This window comes from Lycium ferocissimum, chromosome 10 (genome assembly GCF_029784015.1).
Source record: "Lycium ferocissimum isolate CSIRO_LF1 chromosome 10, AGI_CSIRO_Lferr_CH_V1, whole genome shotgun sequence".
Classification (NCBI taxonomy): domain Eukaryota; kingdom Viridiplantae; phylum Streptophyta; class Magnoliopsida; order Solanales; family Solanaceae; genus Lycium; species Lycium ferocissimum.
In genome coordinates, this window is record NC_081351.1 from 39,868,457 (window position 1) to 39,884,260 (window position 15,804).

The 15,804-nt window shown below is 35.6% G+C and overlaps 1 protein-coding gene and 1 long non-coding RNA gene across 2 annotated transcripts in view; both read right to left on the reverse strand.

The window, feature by feature from the left end:
• Positions 1-1,141: 1,141 nt before the first annotated feature.
• On the reverse strand, positions 1,142-2,665 carry LOC132034896 (22.7 kDa class IV heat shock protein-like). The gene is made up of 2 exons (XM_059425233.1): positions 2,578-2,665; positions 1,142-1,509 (listed from the first exon to the last, which is right to left on the reverse strand). Exons 1-2 carry the CDS (start codon positions 2,663-2,665, stop codon positions 1,142-1,144), a joined length of 456 nt encoding a protein of 151 aa, XP_059281216.1.
• An 11,332-nt stretch (positions 2,666-13,997) lies between these two features.
• The window catches only part of LOC132033832 (uncharacterized), a 21,771-nt gene continuing 19,964 nt past the window's right edge, over positions 13,998-15,804 (reverse strand). Inside the window, exon 4 of the long non-coding RNA XR_009408882.1 lies at positions 13,998-14,523. This is a non-coding gene — a long non-coding RNA (uncharacterized LOC132033832). The remainder of the gene's footprint in view (positions 14,524-15,804) is intronic.

The window sequence follows — 15,804 nt, forward strand, 5'->3', positions numbered from 1 at the left end:
GTGTAATTTCCCGGGGGGGCCCCGTTTAATTCTCTACGCCGATGTCCTATCAATGAACGGTTTGTTGCATTACAAGCCCCGGACTCGACGAACTTCATTTGGGATTTTAAAACACCTTAAAACTCCACATATACTATGAGATATGCGCCCCCAAAGTTGACTAAAAATTCGCCCAGCATTTCCCAAATTTTCGTCGAACTTATTTTCTTCACTCTACTCGATCTCGAAATATTCCGAAACTCTCCATACATGATATTTGTCATTCATTATACTAATAATGGCCATGTTCTCGTGTTTCAAAATACTCTTTCCGATTACGACTTACGAGGTCGTAATTTACCCTTTTCTTCGTTGTTACGTACTTTCCATGGTTTGTGCCTTTCAAAACATCATGGGACGTCTCCGACACTCCATTACTACGATGAGGTACATGTCATACTTATGCTCTGAAAACGCGAGGTATAACAAGCACGCAACAGGTCACCGTAGCTCCACCGACAACTCATCATCGGACACCCGTGTTCCACCACCCAGAACCATTGAAACACAGACCTAAAAACTCCAGAGAGAAGGAAAAATGGGATTGTATATTTGTATTTGGGTGTTATTTTGTATGGGTTAAAATTAATTAGTTGGATCGGGTCGGGTTGGGTTAAAATCGGGTAATTTAAGTGAAATTGGGTAATTTGATTGATTTGGGGGAATCCGTCCAATTGAGGGGCAAATGTGTGCAGTTTATTGATGACTGGGGCATATTCGAACACTATTGCTAATGGATGGCAAAGTTAGCTAATAAAAGAAAGTAGAGGGGTACATTTGACTCTTTTCCCTATAGTTAATCAAAACAAATCAACTCGAACCTTTTCTTGGCTCGATAATTTATAACTGTTTGATTTAGCTAGTAATTTATCACAAGTCCACGTGAAAACGATCCTTCATTTATATATTATTACTTGCCGACTACGTATACGCGTTTATAATAAACAATAAGCTTTATTTCTTAAAAGTAAGTTTTCTATGTCCAAAACAAAGACTGATATTTGGAATTGATCTCCTAAACCGGATTGACCACTTTTCCCTTGCGTGCTTTCGTCAATATCAATCGTACATTCTTGTCAAATTACATAATTTTTTTTATTTATTAGTCTTCAGTTATTGTAAACGTAAAAGTATAGTAAGCAAAACCAGTGAGGGCAGTAACCACAAGAACCGCAGCTGCAATACCCAAAACCACCTTTGTGAACTTGTTTAATCTTGATTCCTTTGATGCTTCGGTTGATCCTTTTTCTTTATCATCATCTAGGTTTGGTTTAGTAATTTTCTTTGGCAATGTAATCGTAAGAACGCCTTTCTCAAACTCAGCCTGGATTTCATCTGTTTCATAATTCTTCCATACTGAAAATTCCTTGAAAAATGTCAATCGTTTTCTATTAACTCGGCGATCACCAGAAATCTTTAAGCCTCCAAAGCTGCTGATTCGTACCTTCAATCCTTCTTTATCCTTGAATTCTTCAATGCAAAGAAAAGAATAAGTTCATGTGGCTGTTAAACTTGAAAAAGAAGCTTAAATATATGTAGTTTTATTTGAATAATTTTGACCATAATAATAGTTGTAAAAGAGGAATACGATATAATGAGAGGACCACAGATTAAATGTTGCAGAATGGCATGAAGTAGCTTAGAAGTCACGTTTAGCATTATCATTTTTTCAGAGTGATTAGTGCCACGGATAGAGCGCTTTTTATTTTGTACTGATTAGAATATGCAGAAAAAACATATTACTCCCTATGTTTTAATTATGTGTCTTGCTTTTATTATTATGTGTTTAAAAATAATGTCACTTTCTATGTTTAATATTTTTTTAAAATTTTAATTCTAACATCTGACATGTTATTTTTAATATCTCAAGATTCAAATGACATTTTAGTATATTGCATATATTCTTAGCTTAAGGCAATTAAATTTAAAAAAAAATTCTCACTGTCAATCTAAATCACATCAAATGAAACAAAGGGGAGTATATAAATATTGTTTTGTCTGCTGAAACAAAAATTTCAAGAAGTTAACTGGAAAGTGGCAAACAATGAATAGGATGCGCTTCTATAGTGTTTGCACCGTAAGTATTTGATTAAATTTTGCAAGTTGTAAAATTCACATTGAGAAAATTGCAAGTTGATTAGATTTTTTTTGCACCGTAATATTAATTTTTTCGCGAAATTTGGATGCCCCTTCTATATAATGTTTTTTTCTCGTATCGTAAAATGCAGACATACAAAATAAAGATGTGGAATTATATTACTCATATGATCCCCGGTCCCATATTAGTTGTCCGCTTTCCGCTTTACACACTCTTTAAGAAATCATAAATAAAAGTGTATTTTTACTACATTACTCTTATCTCCCTTCAATAAATTGCACTCTAGTCAATATTGGTTACTTTTAAAAACAACTGATGTTAAGGACAAAATAGGAAGAATATAATTAATTCTATCTTGATTTTGTAAATTGACAAGTATTTGAGACGGATATTTTTAATAATGTGGACAACTAATATGGGACGGAGGGAGTATTTCTTACCAGGTGGGAGATGAACTAAGAGAAGGTCATGTCTTTGTTCACGTAGCCACTCGTAAGATGGCTCAAAACGGTCTCCAGCTGCTCCCATTAGAAATGTCTTTTAACTTTTACGTGAAGAACTCTTTTAAACTAACAGCTGCAAGTGCAATAAGTTGCTTCTCTCCAAATCCTTTACATAAATAGGAGAAGATCAAAGATCGTGTCGGTATCAACTAAAACTAGGTTCCTTAATTTAGGGACAGTTGTTTCTAGTTATGTTGCTTTCTGGTTGAGTTGTTTCTTTGAGAACATGGTGAAGTCCATTTTGTAGGGCAAAGAGAAATTCCATGTTTGCTTCATATGCTTGTCAGTTGAATACTGTTTAATACATCAGGTAAACGTGATGAGACAAAATGTGGTGCAATGTGGGTTGATACGTCTACTGATAAAATGAACGAAATACAAAAAGTTAAGACGTGGAGTGTATAGTATAGTAAAAATAATTAGGTTAACGAGATATTATCCCTAAAGAACATTGGAATATAAACTTTGAGAATTTAACGCATGCACAATCAGGTTATATTCCATTTTGTACATTCTTGTAAAGGCGGATCCAAGATTTAAAGTGTATGAGTTCCTAATAATTCCAAGTTCATATATATGTATTAGGGAAATCCAGTCGAACAGATGGCGCCCTGATAGAGTGCCATGTGGAAGAGGAGGCTTGTGGGCCCTGAGGTCCCGGTTGTGCCTAAGAAAAGAGGATGAAGTCTCCCGGGCAAGCATGAGAGAGCTCGAGGGCTCATCACATCTGGATTCCATTCCCACCAACCAATGTCACATTTGTTAGCCTCGGGCTGGGCGCCACAACATGAGAGATCATTGTACTGTGGGCACGTCACATCAATTGTACTTAGGGTTGAAAAGTCTAGGTTTGGCATTGTTAAATATGACACAATACTGTACCCGGCGGGCATGAACGCAGCGTCCACAAGAAGGGACGTCAGTACGAGCAATGTACTGAGTATGTAAGGCATGAAGGGTAACATGATAAAGTAGGAAGAATAGCGTAAGATAAAAGAACCGTTTATACCTCATGATACCTTTTAAGACATTCATCATGCCCACCTAACCTTTTTCTAGAAGAAACATTTCATATATCCACATGCGTACCCATACAATACCATACAATACAACACAATACCGTACCCGGCTATATAGGCTCGGTATTATCCGTAGCTGACCATAGTAAGGTTCGGTAGTATCCGTACCTGGCCACAATAAGGCTCGGTCATATCCGTACCCGACCCTTTTTGGACTCGATCATATCCATACCCGGCCCTTTCGGGACTCGATCATATCCGTACCTGGCCCTTTTTGGACTCGGTAATATCCGTACCCGGCCATATAGACTCGGTATTATTCGTACCCGACCATTGTAAGGTTCAGTAATATCCGTACCCGGCCGTAGTAAGGCTCGGTGCTATCCGTACCCGGCCCTTTTGGGACTCGGTGTCACACATGACTACATATATACATATATAAGAGTACATAAATAAAAGCACATCATCATCATCATTATCATTAACACCATATCTTTCCTTAAAGGATCAACTAGCTTAAGATGAGATCAATAGTGTCGTGAGAGTATTAAGAACGATGAACTTGGATAGCATTGGAAATGGAATTATCATCATCGTTATATCTCACCTCGAAGGAACAAGTATTATGAGGTGAGATCAACAACAATGGATAAAATCAAGAACTCATGAGACAACTCCATAATCTCATAATAGCAATAAAATCGTAAGCTTTAAAATCGTAAGAAATAAGATCATCAACATCATTTTTATCATCATAGAAAACATCTATCTTTGGCATCATAAAAACTTTGAGAATCATGAACTTCTAGCTTTTTGGGAATAAGGATGTTATGGAAAACATGAATATGTTCATAAGAAAGGAATCATGCCTTTAGAAAGAAAGGGTTTAGCCTTAACATACCTTTGCGGTCTCCTACTACTTAACGCTTATCCTTCCAAGCTCGTATATCTATATTCAAGAAAATTTATACTATTATTAGGCTTATCGCCATATGCTTGTCTTAAGCCTTCAAATTAATTCCTTTTAAAATCTGCCGAAATTCGGGCAGCATCTCCCCTGTTTATATCCCAAGCCCGAAATCACAATACCAACAAAACAACAAAGAACAACAATACTAATATCAACAACATCATCATCAACACCACTATACTCCATAAAACATCTCACACGATATTTTTCCCAATTTCTCAACCAACCATAACAGTATCCACAATATCATAATCAAAGAATTATATTCAATTTAATCTCAAATTAATCCAAAATCTCCTTTCAAATTCATGCCATAGTCATCATCTTCAATTCAATACTTTGTAACTTCTCCACTTTGATTCTTTTCCTTTTCAAGACTTATTAAACCTTTAAACCAACTCAATCATATAGATAAGATGGGGACCATACCTTATAATAGAAGAATTTCACCTCACTCAACTTCTCCCAAGCTCAAGTTCATCACAACATTGAAGAGAAACAAGAATAATAATCTTCCATAGATTATCTTAAGGTTTTGATGTTTGATCTTTTCTTTCAATGGTATGGAAGCTTGTGGAATGTTGTAGAACCTTCAAGAATCGTCAATAACTCTCTTATAATGGTTAGATAAGTATGGAAGGCTCTAGAGAAGGATGGAGATAAGAAATGGTAAGAAATTAGGTGATTTAGATGACTTAAAGGGATATATATATAGCAGCCCAATTCGGTTTGGGCTAGTGGGCCAAACTTAATGGACCTTTTAAGAGGTTTCTAGAATTTCCGCGTAGATTCGCAACTTCTAGCAGTCCTTTTAAAAATGCCCATAACTCTCTACTCCGATGTCGTATCGATGAACGGTTTGTTGCGTTGGAAACAAGACTCGACGAACTTCATTTTAGGCTTTTGAAACACCTTAAAAATCCTGATATACCTGGAGATATACCCCTCCAAATTTGACCCAAAATTTCTATCCAAAATTCTGCCAACTTTTTTCCAAATTTTTGACAAACTTATTTTCTTCGATTTGCTTGATCCCGGAACCTTTAGACACTTGCTTAACACTTGTTAAGAGTATTCATTAATCTTATAAAGGTTCCATGACCTCTCCGAGCTTACGTTAGTTTACTTCCAACGCAAATGACACAATTTTTTTTCGAGGTGTAACAAAAATGTCCATCACCCACCCGAAGATTCCGTGCATAAGTTGTGGTTCATTCAGGGTGGCTGATGTTAGACATAGTCAAGATGAGTAGAGATTGAGTGAGAGCATGGAGAAACTTATGAGTAGTGTTCCAGACTTTGGGGAAGGGTTCGGATGAGGGCACTGCAGGTGTTCGGTACGAACCACAAATCTATTATACCATCCGCGGTCGAAGCATCCTCAACGCTAGTGATCAAACCCCAGGCACCTGGTGGTGCAGTGAATCATCCCTCCGGAACATGTGAGGGGAGTAGATATGGATCATATGGTCAAGAGAAATCACCAGCCCGGTCAGCCAAATGCTAGATAGAATGGATCAGTCACCACACTTGGGGGTCAATTGGCCTAAACACACTCTGTAGTGGTGACAAAAGGCTTCGATCAATTCATAAACAGGAAGCCCAAAATCCATGGTAAATGGGTAGGTGAAATCATGGAGAAACCCTCAGTGTGATGAGAGATTCGAGCATTAGTTCCTATTGCCCAAACTTCTACCTTTGAGCCCCAGTTGCAATCTTCCCACACTTGGGAAGAATGTTATCAGAAATCAAAGAGTTGATGCCATCCACAAGCTCCTGGCGATGGACAGTGCGGAAATCCCTATGGTATTGGAAACCAGGAGGAAGTAACCGATATCTACTTCTTGGGTAATGACGATGCCGGAGCATTTCCTGGTCAGCGGTTGGGCATGTTGAATACCATATCAATATGTTCTTCTGAAGGATAAACGGAGGAAGGGTTGGAAGCAGAAGAATATGACGAGGATGCCATTGCTGCTATAAGTTTCTTGCTAAAATGGGGAAAGGAAAAGATGGTATAATATCGAGAATTGTGGAGATTTAACTTAAGGGATCAGAGATGTGAGAGAGACAAATATACTTGTGTCGGAACCATGGCGTGGTTTAAATAAGGGAAGTAGTCATCATTACTGCTAGAAATCAAAGAGTCACGCATCGTCATGAAACGCTAATCAGTATGATTGAAAAGACGCCGTTGAATGAGTAGAGGAGGGAATTTAATGCCATTATGATAGAACGTCTCGCCGATGAAATGTTGGGAAAGTTTCAACTATATTTCTGCACAGGAATTGAAACTTTCGGCTTGTGAAATAAAGATGCTGGAAAGTGGGGGACTATCTGTATTGGGGAAATATAGTAAAAAAAGATGGCGCCCTGATAGAGCGCCATGGAGAAGAGGAGGCTTGTGGGCTTCGAGGAACCGGTTGTGCCTGAGAAAAGAGGGTGAAGTCTTTGGAAGGGATCTTTCGGGGAAGCATGAGAGAGCCCGGGGCTCATCATAGCTGTTACACCTCTCGTTTCCATCGCAAGAAAGTCCTTGGCTTATGGATGGTTTATACCGCTAGTATGGAGATCCGTACCCGAGTTTTTGAGATATTACGTGCCTTACCTCATGTGTACCAAAGTATAAGTATGCGTTCTTTTCCATACGATAGGATTAAAAGCTAAACAAATTGAATCGGCGCGAGTTGGAATGACTCAGGGAACTGGCAGGAAACCAGTCCCCTTTGACGGACCGTCGACATGCGTCACTCCACGCCGTCGACAAGCCACCGTCTCTGAATCTCCAGGTGGTTGATTGATGGTGCAAGTCGACGGCCATCTACGTGTCGACGGGCCATCGAGCCGCTCATCAAACCGCCCCACTAGAACTTTCTAGTTCCACTTATATATATGTCGTCGACGGGCCATCGACCCGCTCGTCAAACCGCCCCACTGGAACTTTCTAGTTCCACTTGTATATATGTAGCTTCACATTTTATTCCTCATATTTTTCATTCCCAACTAGAGAAAACCCTAACATATTTTCCCTTTACAATTTCCATCATATTAGCGGAATTCTAGCAAGATCTGAGCCCCGTAAAACCCGAGCTAGTGAAGAAGAAGGTTGTCCCTAGGGTTCCATTGAAGTTGTGGAGCTTGGAAGTTTGAGTTGAAGTTGGTTCTTGGTATTCTAGTCCCTTCAAGGTATGTATAGGATTCCTACCTTTGTGTTTGAGTTATTTATCAAGAATTTTAGTGGTTCTATAGTTATGAAAGTGATGAGTTGAATCTAGGGGATGTTTTGGGAAAGGATTTGGAATAGATTCGATTATGTTTTGATATGTAAGTATTGATATTGTTGTTGGTGGTGTTGTTGTTGATGTTTTGGTTGAATGGGGAATTGAGGGATTATTAAGTTTATGAAGGAGATATTGTCCGAGATTCGTTAAGTTCCTTTCGCACTTGAATTGTGGCCTATGTTATCTTGATTGTATACTTATGAGCTCGAGAAGTAGACGTTGGACGATTAGATACGCTCCAAGGTATGTTAAGGCTGTCCCTTCTTTCATTTTGGCATGATCTTATGATATGAGCGAACAACGTATAAACGAGCTTCCATATTACTCTACTCTTAGAAGCACCAGGAGTACCTCAGTCTTTGATGATCCTATACCCCTTGTTATGATTGCTCCTTCTGTCCTTGGGTCCTGAGATTCATATGTTGATGATGTTAGCTCAAAGGATGTCTATCGGAGGTAGTACGACCTTATGTCACTCCGAGAGTTCTAGTTACACATTATACTTATGCATTGCATTCATTGTACATATGCATATTGAACCTTGACCAGAAGGTGTTATATTCGCGTATATTATATGTATATGGGGTATGGGAAAAGGGATAGACGTTATATACGCATTACCACCTGATCAGGTGGTGCACAGTGATGATGATGATGATTAATGGATCGGGCCGTACGTTTCTCGGCACTAACATATGATATATGGATCGGGCTATGTTCTTCGGCACTAGCATATGATATATGGATCGGGTTGAACGTTCCTCGGCACTAACAGCTATGTTATGACCTATGCACATCATACGCCCTTAGAGGCACTTTTAGTTATACAGAGTAATGCAGATGTTCCCAGATGTTCAGCCACAAATGCATTCAGATGTTGAGTTTCGCTTCCATGTTTCGCATGTCTTTCATGATCTTATATATATTATTGTTCTTATCCTTACATACTCGGTACATTATCCGTACTGACTCCCCTATTGCTCGGGGGAAGGGGGGCCTGCCTTCATGCTCGCGAGTTCGGCAGTGACAGAATAGGCGATCCGGGCCAATGAGACTCACCTCGGCATTAGCTCGGTGCGCTCCACTTGGATCCGGAGGCTGTGTCCATTTTGGTATGCCATTTTGAGATGTACATACATATATGGGTATGGCGGGGCCTCATCCGTCCTTTCTACAATTTTATTCCATTAGAGTGCAGCAAGCAGATGTATGTAGTTGGCACGTGATGTAGCCTTGTCGGCTCCCATTCTTTGTTGTACAAGATATGTAGCGGCCTTTATATATATATATATATATATATATATATATATATATATATATATATATATACATACATATATATATATATACATACATATATATATATGTATGTATATATATATATGTATATATATATATATATACACGTAGACATACGGTCCGGCTATATATATATAGTCGGTGCGCTACACTCGATATATATATATATATCCATTTTGACATGTACATGCATATATGTATGTCCCGTCCTATATATATATATATCTATTATATATATGAACATTGTATATATATGTCGGCTCCCGTATATATATATATGTACGATATATATATATATATATATATATATATATATATATATATATATATATATATGTATGCATATATGCACGGATAGTTGACGAGTGGATGCATAGTTCTTGATGTTGTTCTTGTATGAGTCGGCATGGTTCGGTAATAAGTCATATGGGCCTCTAGTTAGTCAGTGATGTTCAAGTATGAGTATAGGGGTGCTTGGTCAATAGAGGTAAGGCACTCGTCACGACTCATCGGTTGGGTCGTGAGAACAGCAGGATTCCATTCCCACAAACCAACATCACATCTTTCAGCCTCGAGTCAGGCGCCGTAGCATGGGAGAACGTTTGAATTGTGGCACGTCACATTAATTGTACTTTAGGATTGAAAAGTCTAGGTTTGGCATTGTTAAATATACTTTCTAGGGGAAGGAACCGGATCATCTCATCTTTGAGAATTGTAACCCTAGCAACTTTTTCTCTCAAGGAGAGCTTGAAAGATATCTATTTTTACTCTTGAGGCTTGAACAACATCTTTACATATATTATCTACGATCAGTTTTCTTTCACTATTATGATCATTTGTAGTCATTGATACCAAGCTATTGTGTTCAAAAGAGTTTGAGAACGGATACTATTCACTTGTCTTTAATCCTACTAAACAAAAAAATTCAGCTATGAATCCTAAAATCATTTTTAGCGGTAAACAATACATATAGTAATAGCCAAGAAATGAGTACTGATTTTTGATATATTTTTACAAAAGACACAAATCACAGCGGATGCCATCAGAAATGCAGATCAAATAGTTTCCCACAGAGGACCGACAAAGAAGAGAGAGAGAGAGAGAGACGACTTTTAAATTTGGAAACTTCTCAAATGTTAGTTGTTTACAGATTTCATTGTCCTTTTTTTCTTTTTACGTTTTTGCACTTTTATTTATTTGCTGTTTGACCCTTTTCTTTTTGATTAATATGAAATAACCCCTCGTGATTTTAATTTTATAAAAACAGATGATATATATTTACAGAGTAACAAATCACTTAAACACAATTTCTTTTTGCAGGAGGTGGGTCACGACAATGGTTATAACATAGAATAAAATATGTAACAAAATATAAGAGAGAAACTAAAAATAAAAGAATGAGAAAGTATATTGAAGAAATCTAGCAGCAAAGACATGGAAAACCTTGATTTGAGAACTTATGGTTTGAAAAATTGGGATGTGTATGGTGTTTTTATTTGGCTGGAGTGTTATTCTGTGGAAAAATACAAAGTGAAGAATTCAATCGAGGCCAAGGTGGTAGAACCTCTCCGATTACAAGACCAAACCTGAAGCGGGTTCAACTTTTCCGTGGAGCCATCGGGTTCTTTTGATTCTGGTTTTCGGGATAACAAAACTATATCAGTTAAAGAATTTTTCTATATAAAATATAAGATTTGGATAAAAGTTACTGGGTTCTCGGGAACCCACACCGGACATTGTATATCCACCCCCTGCATTCTTGTTATACATACAAAATGGCAACCAAATTGGAATTAATTCTCGTATAAGACGATCTTAACCTGACGTGTGTGGCCTATGAAAGTTATCTGTTATAATAAATTAGGTTATTCAAGGTCAGATGGAAAGACGCACTACGAAACTTTAGTGAATAGAAAGGGCACGATCATTGTTTGCCAAAGGATTTCACACCTATAGCTTTTGTAACGGTATTACTTGTATTGCAGTTTCCTAGTAACTGCAAGGGTTATTTTGTAAATAGCCTACATGGGTAATTATATCATTTTCTCTCTTAGGTGACTAGGTTGTTATTAAGTCAGTTAAGGGTGCTTAATTAGGCTTACTATTTTGGTTATTGATATATACATGTACAAAGATGTATAGTTCATTAGATTTTTCATTATGCAATTACGGTGATCATTTGCTTCCTGTTTTCATCTTTCTCTCTTATTTCCTCATCATTTCTATCTTCACACGCTCCTCGTCCATGCTCGTATATTAATTTGATTTATTGAGATCAATAAAAATTTGTGCAAACACATGGTATCAGAACTTATATCATCTGAATTTAGGAATTTCTTCGAAGATAATAGAGAACAATCAAAGAAATTTAGTTTTCAGATGTGGTGCAAATCCCTAGTTTCATGGCCGATAGAGTTCGATCATTGATCACAATCATCCGTTGTACTTGTATCCTCGAGATGGACCTGGTTCAATTTCGGTTGGGATTTTGTTCTCTGGAATGGACAATTACGCTATTTGGAGTCGAGCTATAGGCTTTCCCTGCTAGGAAAGAACAAGCTCTACCTTGTAGATGGTACTTTGACGAAGGATGATGTTGAACCAGATTTGCAAATGGTTTGCGGAAAGTGTAATGCAATCGTCACTTTTGGATTATGTGCAATGCCAGCAAGGAATTGCGGAATGAAATACTCTTCTCTTCAAGTGCTCAACCTACATGGCTAGATCTAAAAGAAAGGTTTGACCAGGTGAATGGATCTCTAATGTATCACCTGCATCGTGAAATCTTTAATCTGAATCAAGGTATTTTTCCTATTTTTGTATATTTTTCTCGCCTGAAAGGCCTTGGGGATGAATATGACTCGCTTATGCCACTTTCTTGTGGTTGTGAAAAATCAAAAGAATTTGTGATGCATCTTCAATATCAACAATTGTATCAGTTGCTTATGGGTTTAAATGTAGTTAAATTCTTTCAAAAACAAACTTGCCTAATGTGAACCAAGCTTATGCTACGATCCTTCGAGATGAAAGCCGCAGATTGATTGCTGGTGGACAATGGAGAAATCACAGTGTTCAGTCTACAACATTGTTAACATCCAAAAGGGGTCATTTTCTAAAGCAAAGAAAATGTATAATGTTGAATGTGATTCCTGCCCTATAAAAGGACATATGAGGGGATCTGGCTCCTCTCCATTGTTCTGCCTTCATATATTTTCAACGAATGTGGCGTTTAGATGAATGAAATGTGTTACAAGTTTAAAGGTTTCAGACATATCCCAATAACAACTATTTTAACCATACTTAGGTGAATAAATTTTAAAAATTATCTCCAATTTTGGTAATAAAAAGATATTCCCCATAAATTTTGGCCATATCATTAACTTTATATTATATGCAATTATTAAAATTGTAGAACATGAACCGATAACGTGTTGTTTGGCCTGATAAACATTAGTCTTCAAAAAATATTTTAGAATATGGTTTTCTTTTATTTCACACACAAAAACAAGATAAAAAATATTTTAAATAACCAGACTTATTTTCTGTTTCAAAATATTTTAGATAACCATTTTTTTTTTTTTTGCTTCAGAATACAGTAGTCGATTTATGTTTAATTTGACCCATACAAGAATCTCACAATTTTTTAGGGCTTTCGTGATGTGTTGAAAAAGTGTAACCCAAACCTTTTAGCTTAATGTTATACAGTTGTAATTTGTAATTAAAATATTAAAATTTTTGATGAAATTAGTTGTTATCAAAATTTATGGGGAATATCTTTTTCTTACCAAAATTAGAGAATAATTTTTAAAATTTATTCACTTAACTATGGTTAAATTCTTTGTTAGTGTGATATAATACACAAATAGGACGCGTATACACTCATCTAAATGTGAACTAACCATACGAGGTATACTTGTTACCGGTTAATGAAGTGTGAATTTTGTAACCGGAAGGGTCGCTTGAAAGAGACTTGCTATAAAATAATAGGGTATCCTGCTGATTGTTAAATCTAAAAGAAAAGCAAAACATATTCATTGGTGGTACTTCTTTATAAGAAGGGAACCAGCTGGCTGGACCAACACTCGTCTCAAGATAAATTGAAACATAAATTGTTTTGTATTTTGAAAAAAATAAAAATCTTATAGTAATCAGTTTCTTTACTATGTTAATAGATTTAAAGATATTTCGCTTCTTTTAACATGATGTCACTTTATATATATGAATATTTTTAACAGAATATCATTTGTTTACAAAACACATCAATGTTTTTTTTTTTTTCTAACTTCAGTACTTATATTCATGCACCTAACTTGTTAGAGTTTATCCTGAATTTATTACCGTATTTGAATTATACCACAATTGTGTTTTAATTCAAAAAGGTTTTCTTTTTTAAATTTCCTCAATGAAAAGTGACTCTACCATATCTATCCTTTTTTTTGGAGGAAAGTTTTGGACTTCTATAAATAAAAAATACTTTCTTCTTATACACAACATAGTACCATCGACAATACAGTCATTAAAGAGTTTTGTTTAGGGTGAGATTATTCTCTCAATAGGTTTTATGTTTTTTATATTAGTTTTCTCATACAGACTATATATATATTAAAATATTATTCTTTTAATATAGTTTTTTTTTTGTCGATTCTCGTCGTTCGATTTCGATTATTCCGCCCTATCGATCCCAATATAACTGTTTATTTTTAAATCAATTTCAGCATTTAAAAGTACATTTATCACTTAGTAGAATTATAGACTAATTAAATTTGCATGGCAAGTCCAAACGGAATCTTAAAGAATAAACCAAATCCATCTAATAGAAATTCTCAAATGTTCGTAAAATATTTACACCACATTTTAAATCACCACAACGATCCCAACTCATTTCTTGCATAGATAACTAAAACTACTCTTCAACTGTTGCAGACCTATACACATAGTAAGTAAAACTAGTGATGGCAGAAACCACAGCAACCACCATTGCTGCAACACTCATATTCGTGATCTTCTTCGATATTCTTGATTTATTTGATGTTTTGTCCTCTACTTTCATGGAGATAGTAGGATTATATCCCTCTTTTAAAGTTGGTATTGTTTCTTCATCTGCTTTAGGAGGGGCTGTAACTTTCTTTGGAAATGAAATCTTGAGAAAACCTTTTGCAAGTCTTGCTTGGATTTCATCTGTATTATAGTCTTTTGGTATTGGGAACTCCTTATAAAATCTAATTCTTGAATTACCCCACTTGACGATCTCCAGAAATCTTAACCACTCCCAAATTGCTAATTTGCACCTTCAAGCCTTGTTTATTGGTGAATTCTTGGAAGAAAAAAAAAAGTGAAAAGAAGACTAAAATTTGGTATTACATTTGAGGGAAAACCAAAGGATGGAGGATAAGCGAGGAGCATAAACAAATACTCCTATATAATTAGATAAATTAAATGATTGAGATGATTAAAAAAGAATAGCATATATCTTTTTCTGATGTAGGTTTTATCTTCAAACAAAATCAGAAATAGTTTTATTTTCTGTTTAAATAGCGTAAAATAATATACTATGTTTAATTAATTTGGGTATATTATTATGTAACATATACTACTATCAATTAGCTCTACTATACACTAGCTATAATGCATGCAAAAAGTGGGACGGATGCGCCCATGACCTCCTCTCCATTTTCCCAAGTTCTAACTTAAATAACGACACGTGTCATGATTTGAAATTACTGTTGAGATTTAATTAACTAAAATAAGATTTTAACCATACATAAGGTAACAAATATTTCTATTTCAACTTTTGAACTTTCGCATAATTCCTTCTTTTTTCTACCTATCCTTCTTTTAAAGTTAAGATACAACAATCATAGTGCTATAAATCAAGAAATTTATTATATTGCTTCAAATCACAAAATATCTTTAAGTTATCGTCGATGGAGTTTTTGTTGACCCTTTTTCATTTTAACTTTTAAACCAAGGATTACAACAGCAAATGCTTATCCTACTTTAATTTGAAAAAGATTAAAAAATAAAAATATTTCCTATTTTAATAGGAAGTTTTTTTTTATCGTTATCTAAGCGAAAATTAAAGATGGGGTTACCATGATCTTATATATATGATATATATTAGCAGTTAAAAAATTACATAGGGTAATTCTATTTTAATTGATGAAACGAGATTAGGAAGAAAAAAAAAATTACTTTTCACTTTTTTATTAGTTAAAAAGGTTTTAAAAGAAAAGAAACAAGAAAACGTTTCTTTAAAAACTAATATTTTTATATAAAAAATATGTTTAAAAAGAAAAGAAACAATATGTTTATTAGGAAAAGGGCATTTTTGACCCAATAAAGTAACGATAGGGGCATTTTTGTTCAATTTCGCATAGTTTAAGGGCATTTTTGGACCAAACTATGAACGGAGGGAATTTTTATTCAATTTCACATAGTTTAAGGGCATTTTTGACCCTTTTCCGTAGTTTTATTGAACCATTAGGCACAAATATTTTACTTTTTGATTTTTTTTTCCTAATAATAATCGAGAAAGGAAAAGAGAATAAGCATTGCCAACAAAGTGAGATAAAAGGATTACATTTAAAAAAACCCT

Coding starts and splice junctions, on each gene's coding strand:
- LOC132034896 (XM_059425233.1), bottom strand. CDS start 2,665: ATGGGAGCAGCTGGAGACCGTTTTGAGCCATCTTACGAGTGGCTACGT. Junction 1,510..2,577: donor CTTAGTTCATCTCCCACCTG/GTAAGAAATACT, acceptor TTTGCATTGAAG/AATTCAAGGATAAAGAAGGA.